Source organism: Balaenoptera ricei, chromosome 20, assembly GCF_028023285.1.
Source record: "Balaenoptera ricei isolate mBalRic1 chromosome 20, mBalRic1.hap2, whole genome shotgun sequence".
In the NCBI taxonomy this organism is placed as follows: domain Eukaryota; kingdom Metazoa; phylum Chordata; class Mammalia; order Artiodactyla; family Balaenopteridae; genus Balaenoptera; species Balaenoptera ricei.
The window spans coordinates 18876402-18893154 of NC_082658.1; the positions used below are offsets into that span (position 1 = coordinate 18876402).

Consider the following 16753-nt stretch of genomic DNA (forward strand, 5'->3'; position numbering starts at 1 on the left):
GGTAAAAATATGTTAAATAGGTCCCACCTGATGGCTTCTGTTTCCAATGAAAAAGGTTATTTACTGAGAGTGAGGGGGGGGGGAATGGATTAGGAAATATGCTAGGTGCTGGTGATGTTTAGGTCTAGCCTCATTTTCCATAAGTGTATATCTATTGCCATTTTAACTTTCAGTCCTACCGTAGTAGGACTTGCCTTGAGTCTTGGGATCAAAGTAAGGATGCCAAGAAATTTGAGGAATGCTTTTTGTCTCAATATAGGGCTCAAGTCAGCTATTTCTTTCCTTTTTGCTTCTCTCAGAATTTGCTTATAAATCGAACTTAAAATGTGATGATGTCTGGGACAGGTGGGTAAGGTGCCCATAATCTTTACTAGGAATGGTAAGAGTTGATTTAATGTAAAATTTCGTTGCTAGTAGCTTTTTTGTTTTAATATTTTGTCCCATTGCTCAGACTTTGAGGAGCACCTCCTAGAAGAGCCCTTTTTTTTTCTCTTCTATCTCACTTTTCTGCTTGATCTGAGCTATCAGGCACCTGAGATATCCCCAGTCCCTTAAAAAAGGTGAATTGGCTTTTCATTCCGCAAGACGTAACGCAAACTGTAAATGTGAATAAATAGACTACACAAGAATTTAGATAAATATGGTTAATCCAAAATAGTTAATAATGGTTTTTAAATAGTTTCCCAACATTTTATGTTGCATTTTATTAAAATATTGCTTGACATCACTGTCAAAGACAGAATATTTAGCAGAATGAAACGTGGATGTGATCCTTTTAAGGGAGTGGTTCTCAAAGTGTGGTTCTCAGATCAGCACCATTGGCATCACCTGTGGGCTTGTTGCAAATGCGGATTCATGGACCATGACCTACTGAATCAGCATCTCTGGGAATGGGGCCCAGAAAACATTTAACAAGCTTTCCAGGTGATTCTTATTTCATATTAACGTTTGAGAACCCCTCTAAAGTCATAATTGTGTATCTTTATGGTATAGGAAGTGATGGCAGTTTGTTGGTAGAAGGGGCCTTGTTCATCATAAAAATTGTTTGTTCAGATCGAAGGTATGTTCTCTGTTTGAAAAATCTGTTATAGCCACAGAATTGTTGCAGTTTACTTTTTGTTATGAAAAATGTCAAATTATAAGAAAAAGTTGAGACACTAATATAATTAATAATACATATACAATTAACATTTTGCTATATTTGCTCCCTTTTTATTTTTCTGCCTGACGTATTTTAAAGTAACTTACTGATATCATTACGTTTGATCCAGTGGTTAGGACTCGGCCCTTTTACTGCTGTGGCCCAGGTTCAATCCCTGGCTGGGGAACTAAGATCTCCAATGCCCCGTGGCGTGGCCAAAAAAAAAAAAGCCTTTTGTATAGCTAGTTTATTCAAACCAGAATCAGTCAAGGATTATGAATTGGATTTGGTTGTTAGGCCTCTTAAATCTCTCTTAATCTAAAACAGCCTGTTCCTTTTTTCCCCAACAGTAGGTATTTAATCTAGCAGGTTCTAGCCACTGTTGTTTGCCAAGAAATAAAAGAAATATTTAGTTAAGGAGTCAAATCCAAAAATACAGTAGTAGTGCAAAAAAAAAACTCCCTAAGGCTTTGTATAGTGGAGTCGTCAAAAGAGGCTTAATCTGGCAGAGTGATCATTAAGAGTAGAACTAAAAGAGCAGAGGTTAAAAATTCATTTTTGTAATTCCTTTAACTCCTAAATTAGCACTTGACTTTTTAGGTGTAATTTGGAGGCTGCTGTTGTTACTTATGAAAATAATTAATTTTTGTTTTACAGTGGGCAAATCAAACTAGCAGATTTTGGACTTGCTCGGCTCTATAATTCTGAAGAGAGGTGAGTCATTCAACAAAATTACATGTGGGAAATAGGAAAGAATCTTTTTCATTCTTGGATATGCTAGTATTCTGCAAATTGCAATAACTCTCAGAGTTCCCTAATTTTCTAAATGTGTTACCACCTAGATTTTAGACAGTAAATTCTATCTAAATTCTTGAATCTGCCTTAGACTGAAATAAATCAACTCAAATTGGAATGGAAGTTATTTCTTCATCCCCTTCTGTCCAGTTTACTTTTGAACTCTTAGGGTTGCTATGGAGCTGTTTTGATGATCCTGTCTCCAGTTGGCAGCTATTTTAATTTGCATTTAATTGTACAAGTATTTTTCATCAGAAACCGTTGTAACCATTGTAAATTTATGTCATGGTTATGTTTTACATTTCAGCCGCCCTTATACAAACAAAGTCATTACTCTGTGGTACCGACCTCCAGAACTTCTGCTGGGAGAGGAGCGTTATACGCCAGCGATAGATGTTTGGAGCTGTGGGTAAGGCTTTTTTCACCTTTTCTTTTGTTTGTAACTCACATACTGTTGAATTTGTATCCTGTTTTATCTCTACATTGGCTTTTTGCCGCTTTTCTTTAAGTTCAAAAGGATGGGGATCAACTTTTAGCCAGATTTCAAAGAAATCTGTTGAATATTTCTTAATATCAGACACATAGTTTTTTTTTTTTTAACATTTCCCCAATTTTCTTTTTTTTTTTTTTTTAAGCTTACTTTGAATTTGGATCCAAATACATTCAAATAAGGCTCATAGATTGTAATTGATTATCTCAAGTCTTTTAATTATAGACTCCCCCTCCATCTCTCTTAGGTTTTTTTTCTCCCCTCTTATAATTTTTTTAGAAGAAACTGGGTCATTTGTCCTACAGAATTTCCCATAATCTGGACTTTGCTGGTTGCATTCTCATGGTGATCTTTTAGCATGGTTCTCTATTTTTTTTATTTCCTGTAAATTGTAGGTGAATTCAGGTTTGATTCCCAACACCCACTGACCCTGAAACTATTTTACAGGTGGTTTTGAGTACTTCTGACAGATTACATAGGCACTTGTGCATCAAAGTTGGGGGTAGGAAGCAGTGGGAGCCTCTGCCCATAGTACAGGCAATAACTGGATACATTATCTGTAGAGAACTTAAAAACAATTAAAAAATCCATTATAAATTAGTCTACTTTTTATTATCCTCTTATACAAGCAGTTCTAAACAATGTCTAATAAAATATTCATCCCTATCGGAGCAGATTTACACATACACACACCACTTTACATAATACGTAGTTGTCTCTTTTTGAAATGTTATTAGCTATTAATGATCCACATCCATCAATCCATTTGTGGTTGTTTTGTGATACGATATTCTAATCATTTTATTCTTTCTTGAAATAAAGATAGTTTATCTATTTGGCTAACTTTGGGTACAAATGATGCAGAAAAGGTTTAATTAGGGAGTTCCCTGGTGGTGCAGTGGTTAGGACTCCATGCTTTCACTTCTGAGGGCCTGGGTTTGATCCCTGGAAGGGGAACTAAGATTCCACAAGCTTCATGGCACAGCCAAAAAAAAAAAGTTGAAAAGGTTTAACTAAAGGTTGAATTCTTTCATTTTATTTACCAGTTTTCAAAATAATGAGGTGGCTTACTATTATCCTCCAAAGATGACCAAAGAGAAGTTATTTGGGATTTGTTTTTTAGTTTCATTATGAACTCATGGATTTAAACAAATTTGACATGTTTTAATTCATTGTAGTTATCATCCTTATTCCTCTTCAAACTGTCCAGTCTTTGGTCAGTGGGAGTTTATGCAGGTTAATTCTTGGGACCTTTTGACTCAACCATATTAGTCTTTGATAGCCTTCACTGTTTTCTGGTTCTAGGCTCATCCTGTTCATTTCCTGCCACAGACCTGGAATTGGCCATTTCTCTAAGGAGTCTTAGTTCCTTTTAGTACAAAACGATACTTAGAGGCCACAATTTGTATGTTAGGGGCATAGACATTTTAAATGGGCTGTGTTAGTTGTTTCATTTTTTTTAATATATAAATTAATTTAATTAATTTATTTTTGGCTGCGTTGGGTCTTTGTTGCTGCACGCGGCCTTTCTCTAGTTGAGGCAAGCAGGGGCTACTCTTTGTTGCCGTGCGCAGGCTTCTCACTGCGGTGGCTTCTCTTGTGGAGCATGGGGTCTAGGCACGTGGGCTTCAGTAGTTGTGGATTGCGGTCTCTAGAGCGCAGGCTTAGTAGTTGTGGCACATGGGCTTAGTGACTCCGCGGCATGTGGGATCTTCCCGGACCAGGGCTCGAACCCGTGTCCGCTGCATTGGCAGGCGGATTCTTAACCACTGCGCCAGCAGGGAAGTCCCCTAGTTAATTGTTTCTTACACTGTATGATTTATGCATGCACACTGACCTTGACCTCCATACTTTAGGATTCTGACACACATACTTCCCAGTGGAGCATATCACTTTTTTCCATTCTTTCTCTCCTCTGTTAACGTCATTCTTTAAAAGGAGCAGTATAGGGCTTTTATTTCAAAATTCAAAAGGGTGATGGAGAAAGAGCATGATTTCTGTAGTAACCTACCCAATTCAAATGAAGCTTTAGTTAAATTTTACTGACCAAGCTGGGCGTGTTTGTGTTCTGGACTATTTGCTCTAACAGTATTAGCATTTAAATTGTCACAACCAGGCTCTAAAGTTAATGCCCCATTAAGATGCACAGGGAAAGTTCATAGCTCTGTTGGTGCTATTTCTGTGCAACCTGCTACATCAGTGCAGTAGCAAAGTGTTGATTACATAATGATGTCTTCTCCACCAAAGGACTGGAAACTGAAATAAAACAAAACACAATTGGAAATTAAAATTATAGAAAATTATACTTTCTTTAAAGCTCAGTGACTCATTGAATTGAGATTTTGCTTGACTTTTGATGTGCACTTACTGCTTTGGTGATCCATGGTAGTCTCTCTGAAGATATTTTTGTGGGATGTTCTTGACAGAATTAATTGATGGAGCAGTTCAGTTTGAAAATCAGGGGAGAAACCAGAAAGACTAGTACAACACATTATACCTAGAGTCTGAAAACTCATCAGGGTTTGTTCTTTCTGCGTTTTATTCTACATGTTGTGATAACACTGTATTTGGAATTTGATTTGGCTGTTAATATTAGAAACAGAATTAAATTTTACTTATGCTTTTCTTTCTTTGGATAAGGTTTGTGAGAATATTGGAAATAAGAATTTGAGGTTAACAAATGCTAAAAGAAAGGTGCTAATAACTTTAAAAGCTGGGTTTGTTTGCTTTCTCAAATTTTGTCAAGCTAAAGAATTTCAAAGTTAAACTATATACAGTTGTCCCTCTGTATCCACAGGAGGATTGGTTCCGGGACCCCCTGCATCCAAAACGCGGGGATGCTCAAGTCTGTTATATTAAATGGTGTAGTGTTTGCATATAACCTACACACACCCTCCCACATATCCTCCAGTATACTTTCAGTCATCTCTGATTACTTATAATACCTAATACAATGTAAATGCTGCATAAATAGTTGTAAATACAATGTAAATGCTGTGTAAATAGTTGCCAGTGTGGCAAATTTAAGTTTTGCTTTTTGGAACTTTCTGGAATTTTTTTTCTAAATATTTTCAGTCCATGGTTGGTTAAATCTATGGATAGGAACCTATGGATACAGAGGGCTGACTGAAAACATTGGTTTGGGGAATATTTGTAAATTAATCTCATTTCAGAGCACAGGTTAGAAGAGATTCATTGTTCACTTTTTTCTTCCCCACTTTTTGAAAAAATAATATTTCAGGCATACAAAAAAGTATAGAGTATTCGTGTAATTTTTTTCATGTTTTAAATTTATTTTGAAATAATTTTAAATGTACAGAAAAGATGCTAGAATAGTACAAAGAACTTTAGTATAACCTTTATCCAGGTTCACTGATTTTTTTTAACCTTTCAATTGAGATTTACAATAAACTGCATATATTCAAAGTATATAATTTAAGTATTGATATATTATTTATATACACCAGTGAAACCGTCACCAAGGTCACCTCCAAAATTTTCCATGTGCTCCTTTGTAGTCCCTCTTTAGTGTCCATACCATCCCATTCCCAGGCAACCACTGTTCTGCTCTCTATCACTTTAGATTGATTTCCATTTCTAGAATTTTATGTAAACAGAATCATACTATATATGCTCTTTTTTCCCTATGGCATCTTTTACTCAGCATTAATTATTTTGAGATCATTTGTGTTAGATTCACTAATTTTTAACATCTTGCCACATTTCCTTTTATATTCACATATGTATATATTATGTGGTATGTATATGTATTATACATATGTACTTATATATAATACAACGTACAATATATACATAGAATAAAATGTGCGTTTATATATGTATACCATATATGTTTTTCCAGAACTATTTGAAAGTAGTTCTATGTATCATGCTCCTTTCCCTCTTAATATTTAATGTACATTTCCTAAGAACAAAGATATTCTCTTATAATCACAGTATAATTATCAAATTCAGGGAATTTAACATTGATACAATGTATTTAATAGAGTACTTTAACCTACATTCCATACTCTGATTTTGTCGGTACCCTCATAATATCCTGGAAACAACACTTCACCTGATAGAGGATCCAGTCCATTATCATATACTACATTTAGTTTTCATTCTTTAATCTGGAACAGTTCCTTAGCCTTTTTTTGGTTTTGATTTTGGCTGGAATATTCCATAAGTGTTCTTTTTTAAGTTTAGTTGATTTATAATATTAGTTTCAGGTGTACAACATAGGGATTCAGAATTTTTGTACATTATGTTTCATTTAAAGTTACTATAAAATATTGACTATATTCCCTGTACTACATGTACAATGTATCTTTGTAGCTTACTTGTTTTATACATAGTAGTTTGTAGCTCTTAATCCCCTACCCCCATCTTGCCTTTCTCCAAGTCCCTCTCCCCACTGGTAACCACTAGTTTTTTCCCTCTATCTGTGAGTCTATTTCTGTTTTGTTATATTCATTCATTTGTTTTATTTTTTAGATTCTACATATTAATGATAATATACAGTATTTGTCTTTCTCTGACTTATTTCACTAAGCATAATACCCTCTAGGTCCATCCATGTTGTTGCAAATGGCAGAATTTCATTCTTTTTTACTTCATAAGTGTTTTTTTTTAAGGTATTACATTTGTATTTACATGAACCCTGTTTGCCTCTTACTGATGATGTTAATTTTGGTCACTTGGTTAAGGTGTTGTCTTTTTTCCACACTAAATTAGCAGTTTTCCTTTTGTAATTAATAAGTAATTTGTGGAGAGATACTTGGAGACTGTGTAAATATGTCAATATAGTTTTGAAAGGCCTTTTCAAAATGGTAAAAGTGTTTAAGCATAATATGTTTGAAAGTCCTATTGAAACTGATCCTGACTGATGACAATAAACTTTTCTTTACAAATACAGTGCCAAGAGGGCTGTACATGTACATAGTGTACATTCTGCAGAGCAGATGAATGAAAAAGGCTAATATTCTTTTTATTGAAACTGCTGAGCATCTTTGTAAAATTGAAGTGTGTGTTTTTTAGTGTTTAGTTATTTCCTAAATTTACAGTGGAATTGATAGAAAAGGCTTCTTGACTCCTTTTTTCTGCTTATAGACTGTCCTTTATAGGTGGCAAAAGTTTGATCTACCAGCAAATCTAAATCCTTTGTACTATTTTCACTGCAAGAAATATTTTCTTTTATGAAACTCAGACCCTGAGTTTTGGGCTTATTTAGTATATCAGATACAGTCTGATATAGTATAAAAGTTTATTGAGACACACTTTAAATAGGCTCCAGGGATTTCTCTTCTGACCTCTCAATTTTATTCTTTCTAGATGCATCCTTGGGGAACTGTTCACAAAGAAGCCAATTTTTCAAGCCAATCTGGAACTGGCTCAGCTAGAACTGATCAGGTACAGCTGTGCATGTGCTCTGAGTGCCCAGGGGTGATAGGTAATCTCATCCTCTAATTTCTAACACTTTTCAGTCATTCTACTAAGTGAGTTCATGCTCCTTATGTCTACGTAAGTTTCTCTTCACTCAATCAGGTTTACCATATATTTTGTCATGGGTTGTATATGGAAAGAAGTTGTATTCCACCTATTTCTTAGGTCTTTCTTTGCATTTTTTTTTTATTAGTTCTTCATATAAAAGCATGCTGTTTTCAGGATAGCTGTTCCATTCTTACTTAGGTTAGATTAAGATCAACTTTATCCAGCAAACATTCGTTGAGCCTGTTCTATAACAAATTCCTATCTCTGTTAAACTTTAGGATTCAGAGATAAATAAGATAGGTCCCTGCCTTCAAAGAACTCAGAGTTTAGTAAGTGATGCATCAGGTAAACAGATAATTATAAAAGGGAGCCTGTAATAGAGGATTTTGGGAAAGTCTGGGGTTGGGATGGAATTTGAGTTTTGTTTTTTGTTTTATTTCTCTTCAGTAAGATTAAGGGGAAGAATACGACAGGCTAATGTAGACTTTTTTTTAAAGGTGGTGTGTAACTCATGTGTTATGCAGTAAATTCAGTTTTCCATCAAAATTCCAGTCTTAGGCTCTCTTCTGCTAGTTTTCCCTTTGAGGGACATTATAGGACCAGCTCAGCTCTTTGAAATTAATACTAACTGAACAGAACAAAATTGGTAGTTGAAACCTATGTGGAGGATTAAGAACATGTTTTACAAAACCAAATCTGTGGATCATTTTGGACTATTGTGCCAGTATTTTCTCTTCACCATCGTGTAACCAGTCTTTCTGTCCTGTTCCTTCTGTCCTTAAAGCAGTGTGGTCAGGTTTAACCTCTCTGCATGCCTTTTAACTTAATAAGCCAAGATCCCCCAGACCTGAGGAGGTAATAATTTCTGCTTCTAGAATCTCCAGAATTTATGATGCTGACTCACTCACTTCCTTGTTCTTGCTTTTTGCTTTGTTTTCAGTCGACTCTGTGGTAGCCCTTGTCCAGCTGTGTGGCCTGATGTTATCAAGCTGCCCTACTTCAATACAATGAAACCGAAGAAGCAATATAGAAGGCGCCTACGAGAAGAATTCTCTTTGTGAGTTTGACAGATATGTACATCTAGTTTCCGTGTTTGGCTGTTGTTTGGACTTGACTTTTTCCTAGTGAGTTAGTGCTTTTTCCTAGGGAGTGACTTTTTCCTAGGGAGTTAGTGCTGTCCCAATTTATTATGAAAACACACCATAGGAAAACATTTTATTTTTGAGCAGTATGAGTTTTATCATAGCCCTTTTGTAATTTTCTCATATGGAGGCTTTAGCTGATAGAAAACCATTTTATTTTGAATGATATATAAGTTTTCTCATAGTCCTTTTGATCTTCCTAAAACAAAAAGAGAATGAAACTGCTGGCTTCATGTTTTCTACCTGTATTACTATTGCATTTCTTGAATCCATTGTGGGAGTAAATCTGCTTGCTTGTTTAGCCAGGTTCCAACTCCCTTCCCATAGTTTTACATGGAGCTGGAAATTCAGAGACCTTTGACATAAGGTTATCGGTTTAAGAACTGTGGGGTCATTGTGAACTCATTCTTTCTCTCTTCCTTTTCACAGCATTCCTTCAGCAGCACTTGATTTACTGGACCACATGCTGACGTTAGATCCTAGCAAACGTTGTACAGCTGAACAGACCCTACAGAGTGACTTCCTTAAAGATGTCGAGCTCAGCAAAATGGATCCTCCAGAGTAAGTGCTGGTGACCATGTAGTCCTAAACCTTCCCGAGGCTTCAGGAGATGAGAAACTCAAGATAATAGGTTTTTTGAAAAAGGAACTGCAGTGGCCAACCAAATAAAGAGGTGTCCTTGAGTATTATGGTTGATAAGAAGTTTATTGCTTTATGTTTTTTTCTTAAAGAATAGATTTAGATATGATATTTGTTCTAACTGGACTCATGCTATCTTCTTTTGTCCCTGGATCCCCAGCATATTGCTCTATATAATCTCTTTGAAAGTATTCCTTCTAATTTTTGCTGTTAACCATTTCATCTTTCTTAATTCCCTATGTCTGCGGTGACCATGTTATCCCACACGTGCAAGGACAGTTCTAATTTTAAATAGTTTGTCTCACTATCAAGCCATATGTCCTGAATTTTGATATAGAAAATATGGTCTATGAATGTGTCTTTCTTCCATCAGAATCTTATTAATTTCCTGTATTGTATGAGATCCTCAGAGGTTCTACACTCACATCTCACATTCTGATAGATAAAAATCTTTGACTCTCACTGACAGCATTATAGCTTTCATGTCAGAGTTTTTGGGCATTTCTTTCTTATAGAAGTACTGTGTATCTTAAATGTATGAGATGTTAGTACACAAACAGGTAATATCTACAAATCTGATAATCCAAAGAAATGTTCGAATTCATTTATTGTGTTTGAATTTTGATACATTGAATGTGATTGAAATATGTAAGCTTTTTAGTAAAAATTGGAAACTTGTTATAGAGAAATTTTGGCTATGATAATCTTTATTGTGGTAAGGTTTGACTTACTGGAATTTATTGAGTATAGGAAAGTCTGGAAATATATTAAAATATACTAATAAACCTCACAAATGAAAATATCCAGTCATGAAATTCAGTGGGCAGAAAGAAGAAAGAACCAGTTTTTTGGTCCTTACAGACCAAGTAATACATAAATCGATTTTACACAGAGGTGATTTAATCATGATATGCTCTTGTGGTTCCAAGATTTAAATTACCACCTTGCCTGGACTTTTTGTAGATATTAACAAGGCAGTCACCTCTGTTCTATTTATTCCCAACTGAAACTTGACCAGTAAAGGTCTCCTTTATTTTTGTTATGCCAAGCAAGAACAGTTATAAAACTTAACTGTTTGACTGGAATATGGGCATTTATATAGCAAGTGTGTCTCTGGTATTAGCAAGATCTTCATTTCTCACTGTAGAAAGAAATTCTTTGGGCTTTTGGATTTTTAGTTTCTCAGACTACCATATGCCATGATTCTATTTACACTGCTACTCTCTGTTTACTAACTTTTCTGGTTATTTTTATATTTTCCTTATCCTTTCTATTTCCCCTTGCTCTTTGCCTTCCCATTTTATTTTATTTTATTTATTTTTAAAAATTTATTAATTTATTTTTGGCTGCGTTGGGTCTTCATTGCTGCGCACGGGCTTTCTTTAGTTGCAGGGAGCGGGGGCTACTCTTTGTTGCGGTGTGTGGGCTGCTCATTGTGGTGGCTCCTCTTGTTGCGGAGCACGGGCTCTAGGTGCACGGACTTCAGTAGTTGTGGCTTGCGGGTTCTACAGCGCAGGCTCAGTAGTTGTGTCACATGGGCTTAGTTGCTTCGCGGCATGTGGAATCTTCCCGGACCAGGGATCGAACCCAGCGTGTCCCCTGCATTGGCAGGCGGATTCTTAACCACTGCGCCACCAGGGAAGCCCCTGCCTTCCCATTTTAATCTCTTGTTCCTCCATTCACTCACTACTGCATTCCCACACACATTTCTTTTGTCTTTTTCCAGCCTCCCCCACTGGCAGGATTGCCATGAATTATGGAGTAAGAAACGGCGACGGCAGCGACAAAGCGGTGTTTTGGTAGAAGAGCCACCTCCACCCAAAGCCTCTCGAAAAGAAACTATCTCAGGGACAAGTGCTGAGCCTGTGAAGAACAGCAGCCCAGCACCACCTCAGCCTACTCCTGGCAAGGTGGAGCCTGGGGCTGGGGATGCAATAGGTCAGTGCTGGGATAGAGCCGTTGTGCTTTTACTAAGCACGTGGCAGATTTTGAAGGTCAAGTGCAAGGGTGTGTGTGTGTGTGTTTGTTTGTGTGTTTTAATTTAAGATTAGTTTACCCATGGCTCCCTAACATAACTGGAGCCCTGTTTATGTTAGATTTGTTAAGACCTTCTTAGAATTTAATCATGTTAAGTCACAATTGCTAAATGTAGTTAGTTCTGTAGACTGTTATTTGATCTAAATATATCAAAAACTGTGTAATAATGAATTATTATAAACAACAAGGTAGCTCTCCTGTGGTGCAACCATTTTTTCTGAACTACAGCTATTCCTTCCTTGGCTCATTTTTCCTTCCTTGTCCACTTAAAACAGTGGTTTTCAGTGCTGGCTGCATATTAGAATCATCTAAAAAGCTTTAAATGTAAACACCTGCAAACAATTGCCAGGTCTCTAGGGATGGGACCTGAGGCTTCTGAATTTTAAAATCTCTCCTATTCTCATTGTAAAGCAATTATACTCATAATAAAGATATTAAAAAAACAAAAACCAAACAAACAAAAAAACCTCTCCTATTCTGATGTACAGTAAGGGTTGAAAATCACTGACCTTGAAGAATATAGATAAAATGAAGTCACTTTTACTCACAATACAGAGATGTTTTAATTAGTCCCTGTATTTTTAAGTGAAAATATAAAGAATAACAAATGTGTCATGACAGTTGGAGGCATGAAAAATGAGACATTCAAAATGAAACTTCATTCATTGGACATTGTAAGTTGCTATTGCCAGTTGAAGAAGGCAAAGGTCCTTGCCTTGCCTCATCCTCTTATATTGGCTCCACTGTCTCTCCACAGGCCTCGGTGACATCACACAGCAGTTGAATCAAAGTGAATTGGCAGTGTTATTGAACCTGCTGCAGAGCCAAACCGACCTGAGTATTCCTCAAATGGCGCAGCTGCTTAACATCCACTCCAATCCAGAGATACAGCAGCAGCTGGAGGCCCTGAACCAATCCATCAGTGCCCTAACAGAAGCCACTCCCCAACAGCAGGACTCAGAGCCCACGGCCCCAGAGGAATCTTTGAAGGAGGCACCCCCTGCCCCAGTGGTCCAACCTTCAGCAGAACAGACAACCCCTGAAGCTTCAAGCACACCAGCTGACATGCAGAATATGTTGGCAGTTCTCTTGAGTCAACTAATGAAAACCCAGGAGCCAGCAGGCAACCTGGAGGAAAACAACAGTGACAAGAACAGTGGGCCACAGGGGCCCCGAAGAACTCCCACAATGCCACAGGAGGAGGCAGCAGGTAAACAGACCGGTCATGAATCTCATTGAGCTCAGGTGCTGTTGATCCTCTTAAAAATCTCTAACATTTTCTTTTTCACATCAGTGGCCTCGGTTTCAGTCTTTCTGTCACCTAGTCTACAGGAGAACATAGCACCAAGTGATGTATTTCTTACCCAGCTTCTTTTATTTAAGTCTCAAAGCTTCTTAAAGCACCTTTCATATACTGATTGTTTTTCCATCTTTCCATTTCCTAGGGAGTAGGTAAGTAAAGTCCCTGTGTTCTCACACACAAGGAAACCACAGCTGTAGCTAGTGATGCATCTTGAACCACTGTGTGTGTGGTGGCCAACTAGTATTGGCACTTGAAAATCTGCCTTCCAAACAAACCATTAATCAGATTGTACAAATAGTCAATTGTACTCTAGTATAGTGGATGCTAGATACCAGAGTCTCGCCAGAAACATACAGTCAAGAAAGCCCTAATAAGATATCATTGTTAATCTCCTGAAGAATAGTTTGAGATTTCTAAGTAGATAATTAACAAAGTACATTTCCTTTCCAAAAAATAGCATATAAAAATGATTCCTTTAAATCTGTGTTCCTGAAATAGGTAACTAAATGGACCCCAGATTAGGAATTGAGCATTATATTTAAAAAAAAAAAAAATCTGATAAAAGGAAATATGTATACCTTGATCTCACATGACCACAGCATACAATTTATTAGAGGGAAAAGAAATTTAAATTTTCTAATGAATTCTGATTCACAGTCTTGCAAAATCTTTACTTATCTGAAAGTGATTCCAACTCCTTGGAAATTTTTGCTGTCCATGAAGACCCCATGAATTGGGGAATGAGAAGATGTACAAGGTCTGATGGGGTACACTAACCTTCAACTTTTAGGCTGTTGTACTCACATTTCATATGGGTTGGTATGGAGAATATATGCCTTATTTCCACTAGTACAAGGTCAAATATATAAACTATTTATCATATGTAAAGTTAAAAAAAAAAACAGAAGGTAACATAAATAAAATTACCCCCTTACTTTATAGGTAGGGAAACTGCAATCCAGGGAGTTTAAGTAAGCCTGCCTATGGTCCCACTGCTGGAATCATAGGCAGAACTAGAATTCCTGTACCTTCTTAATGTGTTTCTTTTTAATGTGTTTCGTAGTTCACTTTGCTATTATGCCATAACAGTTCCAATTGTTTTTAAGAGACTCCAGGACGTGGAATAACAGAGAAAGCAAATCTAGAATTAAAGTAGGCCTTTTTGTCTCATCTCTCATACCCTCCTCCCTTGCACCACCACCCACCCCCCAACCAAAAAAAAAAATTCAGCTACAATCAAAATATCTGAAAGAAGTTGTTCAAGTTCAATGGCATAGTGTTTGAAAGAAATTCACCCAGTAATTGAGTCAACAAGCTATCAGCCAAATGGTGAAATTGAACTAAAATTAAGGCCTGGCTCATGGCCAGAAATTGTTGGATTTACTTTTCAGAGGAGAGTAGAAATGCCATTCCTAATGATTACAGTCACTTTTGGATTATCCCATTGGTGTCTCTCCGATGTCTGTGTGTTCTTGTTTCTCCCCTGCTACCTCTCATTTGGCCATTTTAGTGTTCATTAGCACTTCCACCAGAGGGCAGACTGAGTTAGCCAGAGAAGGTAAAAATCTATCACTTTGGCTACTGTTTAGCTATTCTGTACTCGTTGGGAAAGGGTTTTGGTTGAAATCTAATGAGTAAAATGAAGTTTTAAGTTATTTGTGTATTTCATTAATCCCTCCCGCCATTGGTACAGGCTGTTAAGGATTGGCAATATTGTTAATATTTTGAATCTTACAACAGTATGTTTTTTTAATGTGATCTTTATTTTTAATTCTCTTAAGACGTTTTATTAACCTTTAATAGTTCTTTACAATCCATCTGCCTTTGCTATTTTGAAATAGTTTTCATCCTCTCATACATGTGAAAGAATGTGAGCTCAAGAATTAGTTCTGTTGAAACACAACTAGGCTATTTACATAAAAGGCAAATATGAAAAGTAGTATAGATGGAAGAAAATAAGTGTAGCTTTGTCCATTTTTACAGTTAGGCATTTTAAAAGTTGTTTGCCCTTAGTATTAAAAAAACAAACAAACAAAAAAACAAAAAAACTGGTGTTCCATTTCATATACAGACCAAAAATACTTTAAAAAATAACTGGTACTGTGATTGATGTTCTTATGTAGTGAGATATGTAGTGTTCACGGCAAAAAGCTCTGAAATCTATAGATGTTTGTAGTCCAGTTAGCTCTCCTTTTTCTGGATGTCTACTTTTCAAGTTGTGAGTTTTTTCTATAGCTAATTTTTTTGTCCTTTAATTCAGTTTTCTCTACCACCTTAGTCAACCAGCCAGTCTGTTAACAAGTAACTTGGGTGCGTATTGTATATAGGATGACCACCTTGTCCCTGTACTGTCCTGGTTTTAAAACTGAAAGTTAGCAACCTGGGAACCCCCTCAGTCCCAGGCACATTGGGACTCTTGGTCACCCTACTTGCATGTTACACACCGACCTTATCCTCCTACCGCTCAACAGTTTCGTAGTGTTTTCAGAGTACTTTCATCTGCACGCTAAGGGCATGCTTACTTTCCTGATTGTTTTTGCAAAATATAATTGTGGTAAATATACAACCAAAATACCTAATGATAACTATAAAAACTACTTTTGGCTTGCCTGAGTAATGACTTTATATCACTATCTCAGATAATAATAAAGAATTGATTATATGGACATTTAAAAATATGCTTCCATAGGGAACAGAAAAATCGATCATTTGGAAGATATCCCAAAACTTTAAGTCTTTTCTTCAGCAGGATGACTCCCAACTCTCTAAAGTCACAGTTCTGATTGTACTTGGTTTTGTGTGTCCTCAAACTCACGCTGTTGTACATTTCTAGTCTCTTGCCTTGGCAGGAGTTATCAGACAATGATTGCCATGGTTAGGCAAAGTAATCCAGCAGTGGGTGACAAAAACTTTAGGGAGTGGTTCTAGTAAGATCTTTGGAAAGACAGAGTGTAGTATTAGTTCAATACATTTCTAAATACTCGTTTCTTGTCACTGTCTCCAAGATAAACAGATGTTTATCAACATCCCATTCTGCATGACATTGCTATAGTGATTTTTTATAATTACTGTAACAAAGGAAACTGAATGACAGTATGGTGGTTAATATCCTATTCTCCAGAATGTGATTATGGGGAAAAGGGACTCAAGTTGGGAGAAGCAAGTGTATAATTTATACATGACGGTAATGGAAGGTTTTTACTTTATTTCACCTCTCCTGTATATTCTTTTAGTTCTGTTTTATGTGTTAACCTTATATCATCAAACGTTCTGTAAAATGTGTTAGCTAAGTCCATACAAGGTCTCCTATTGTACAGCAAGATTATGTCCTAGATATGTGACCACAGCATTTGTATTGTTCCCTCTCATCTTCCTTCTTTCTAATTTTCATTAATGTTTTGATCCAACAGCAAAAAAGGGGCGGGGAGGCTACCAACAACCTACATATTAGAACAATTCCTTAAGGAAGGAAATGGAGGAAATCTCAGACAAAAATCAGGACAATCATTTGAAATATATGATCTTTTTACACCAGCTGTTAGATCCAGAATGCAACTGTTTTACTTTTAATCACTTGATTTTATTTATAAATTGCGATTTCCTGATCCCAAGGTTTTATTCTTTATATATATTTGGTTACTTGTATTGATATTTGTTTATGTTGGGCTGTGTGTGTGTGTGTGTCTGTGTGTGTGTGTTTGTGTTTATAGTCA

The 16753-nt window shown here is 36.4% G+C and overlaps 1 protein-coding gene across 12 annotated transcripts in view; it reads left to right on the forward strand.

The window, feature by feature from the left end:
- Nucleotides 1–16753, forward strand: part of CDK12 (cyclin dependent kinase 12) — a 63292-nt gene that overhangs the window by 21236 nt on the left and 25303 nt on the right. For 11 of the 12 annotated variants that reach the window (XM_059907911.1, XM_059907913.1, XM_059907914.1 and 8 more), the window contains exons 7-13: nt 1799–1855; nt 2244–2345; nt 7761–7838; nt 8860–8976; nt 9491–9622; nt 11427–11638; nt 12495–12947. In XM_059907911.1, coding sequence (XP_059763894.1) covers nt 1799–1855; nt 2244–2345; nt 7761–7838; nt 8860–8976; nt 9491–9622; nt 11427–11638; nt 12495–12947 — 1151 coding nt within the window. Of the gene's footprint in view, nt 1–1798; nt 1856–2243; nt 2346–7760; nt 7839–8859; nt 8977–9490; nt 9623–11426; nt 11639–12494; nt 12948–16450; nt 16746–16753 lie in introns of those variants that run through there. The other variant, XM_059907915.1, reaches the window with a different exon arrangement.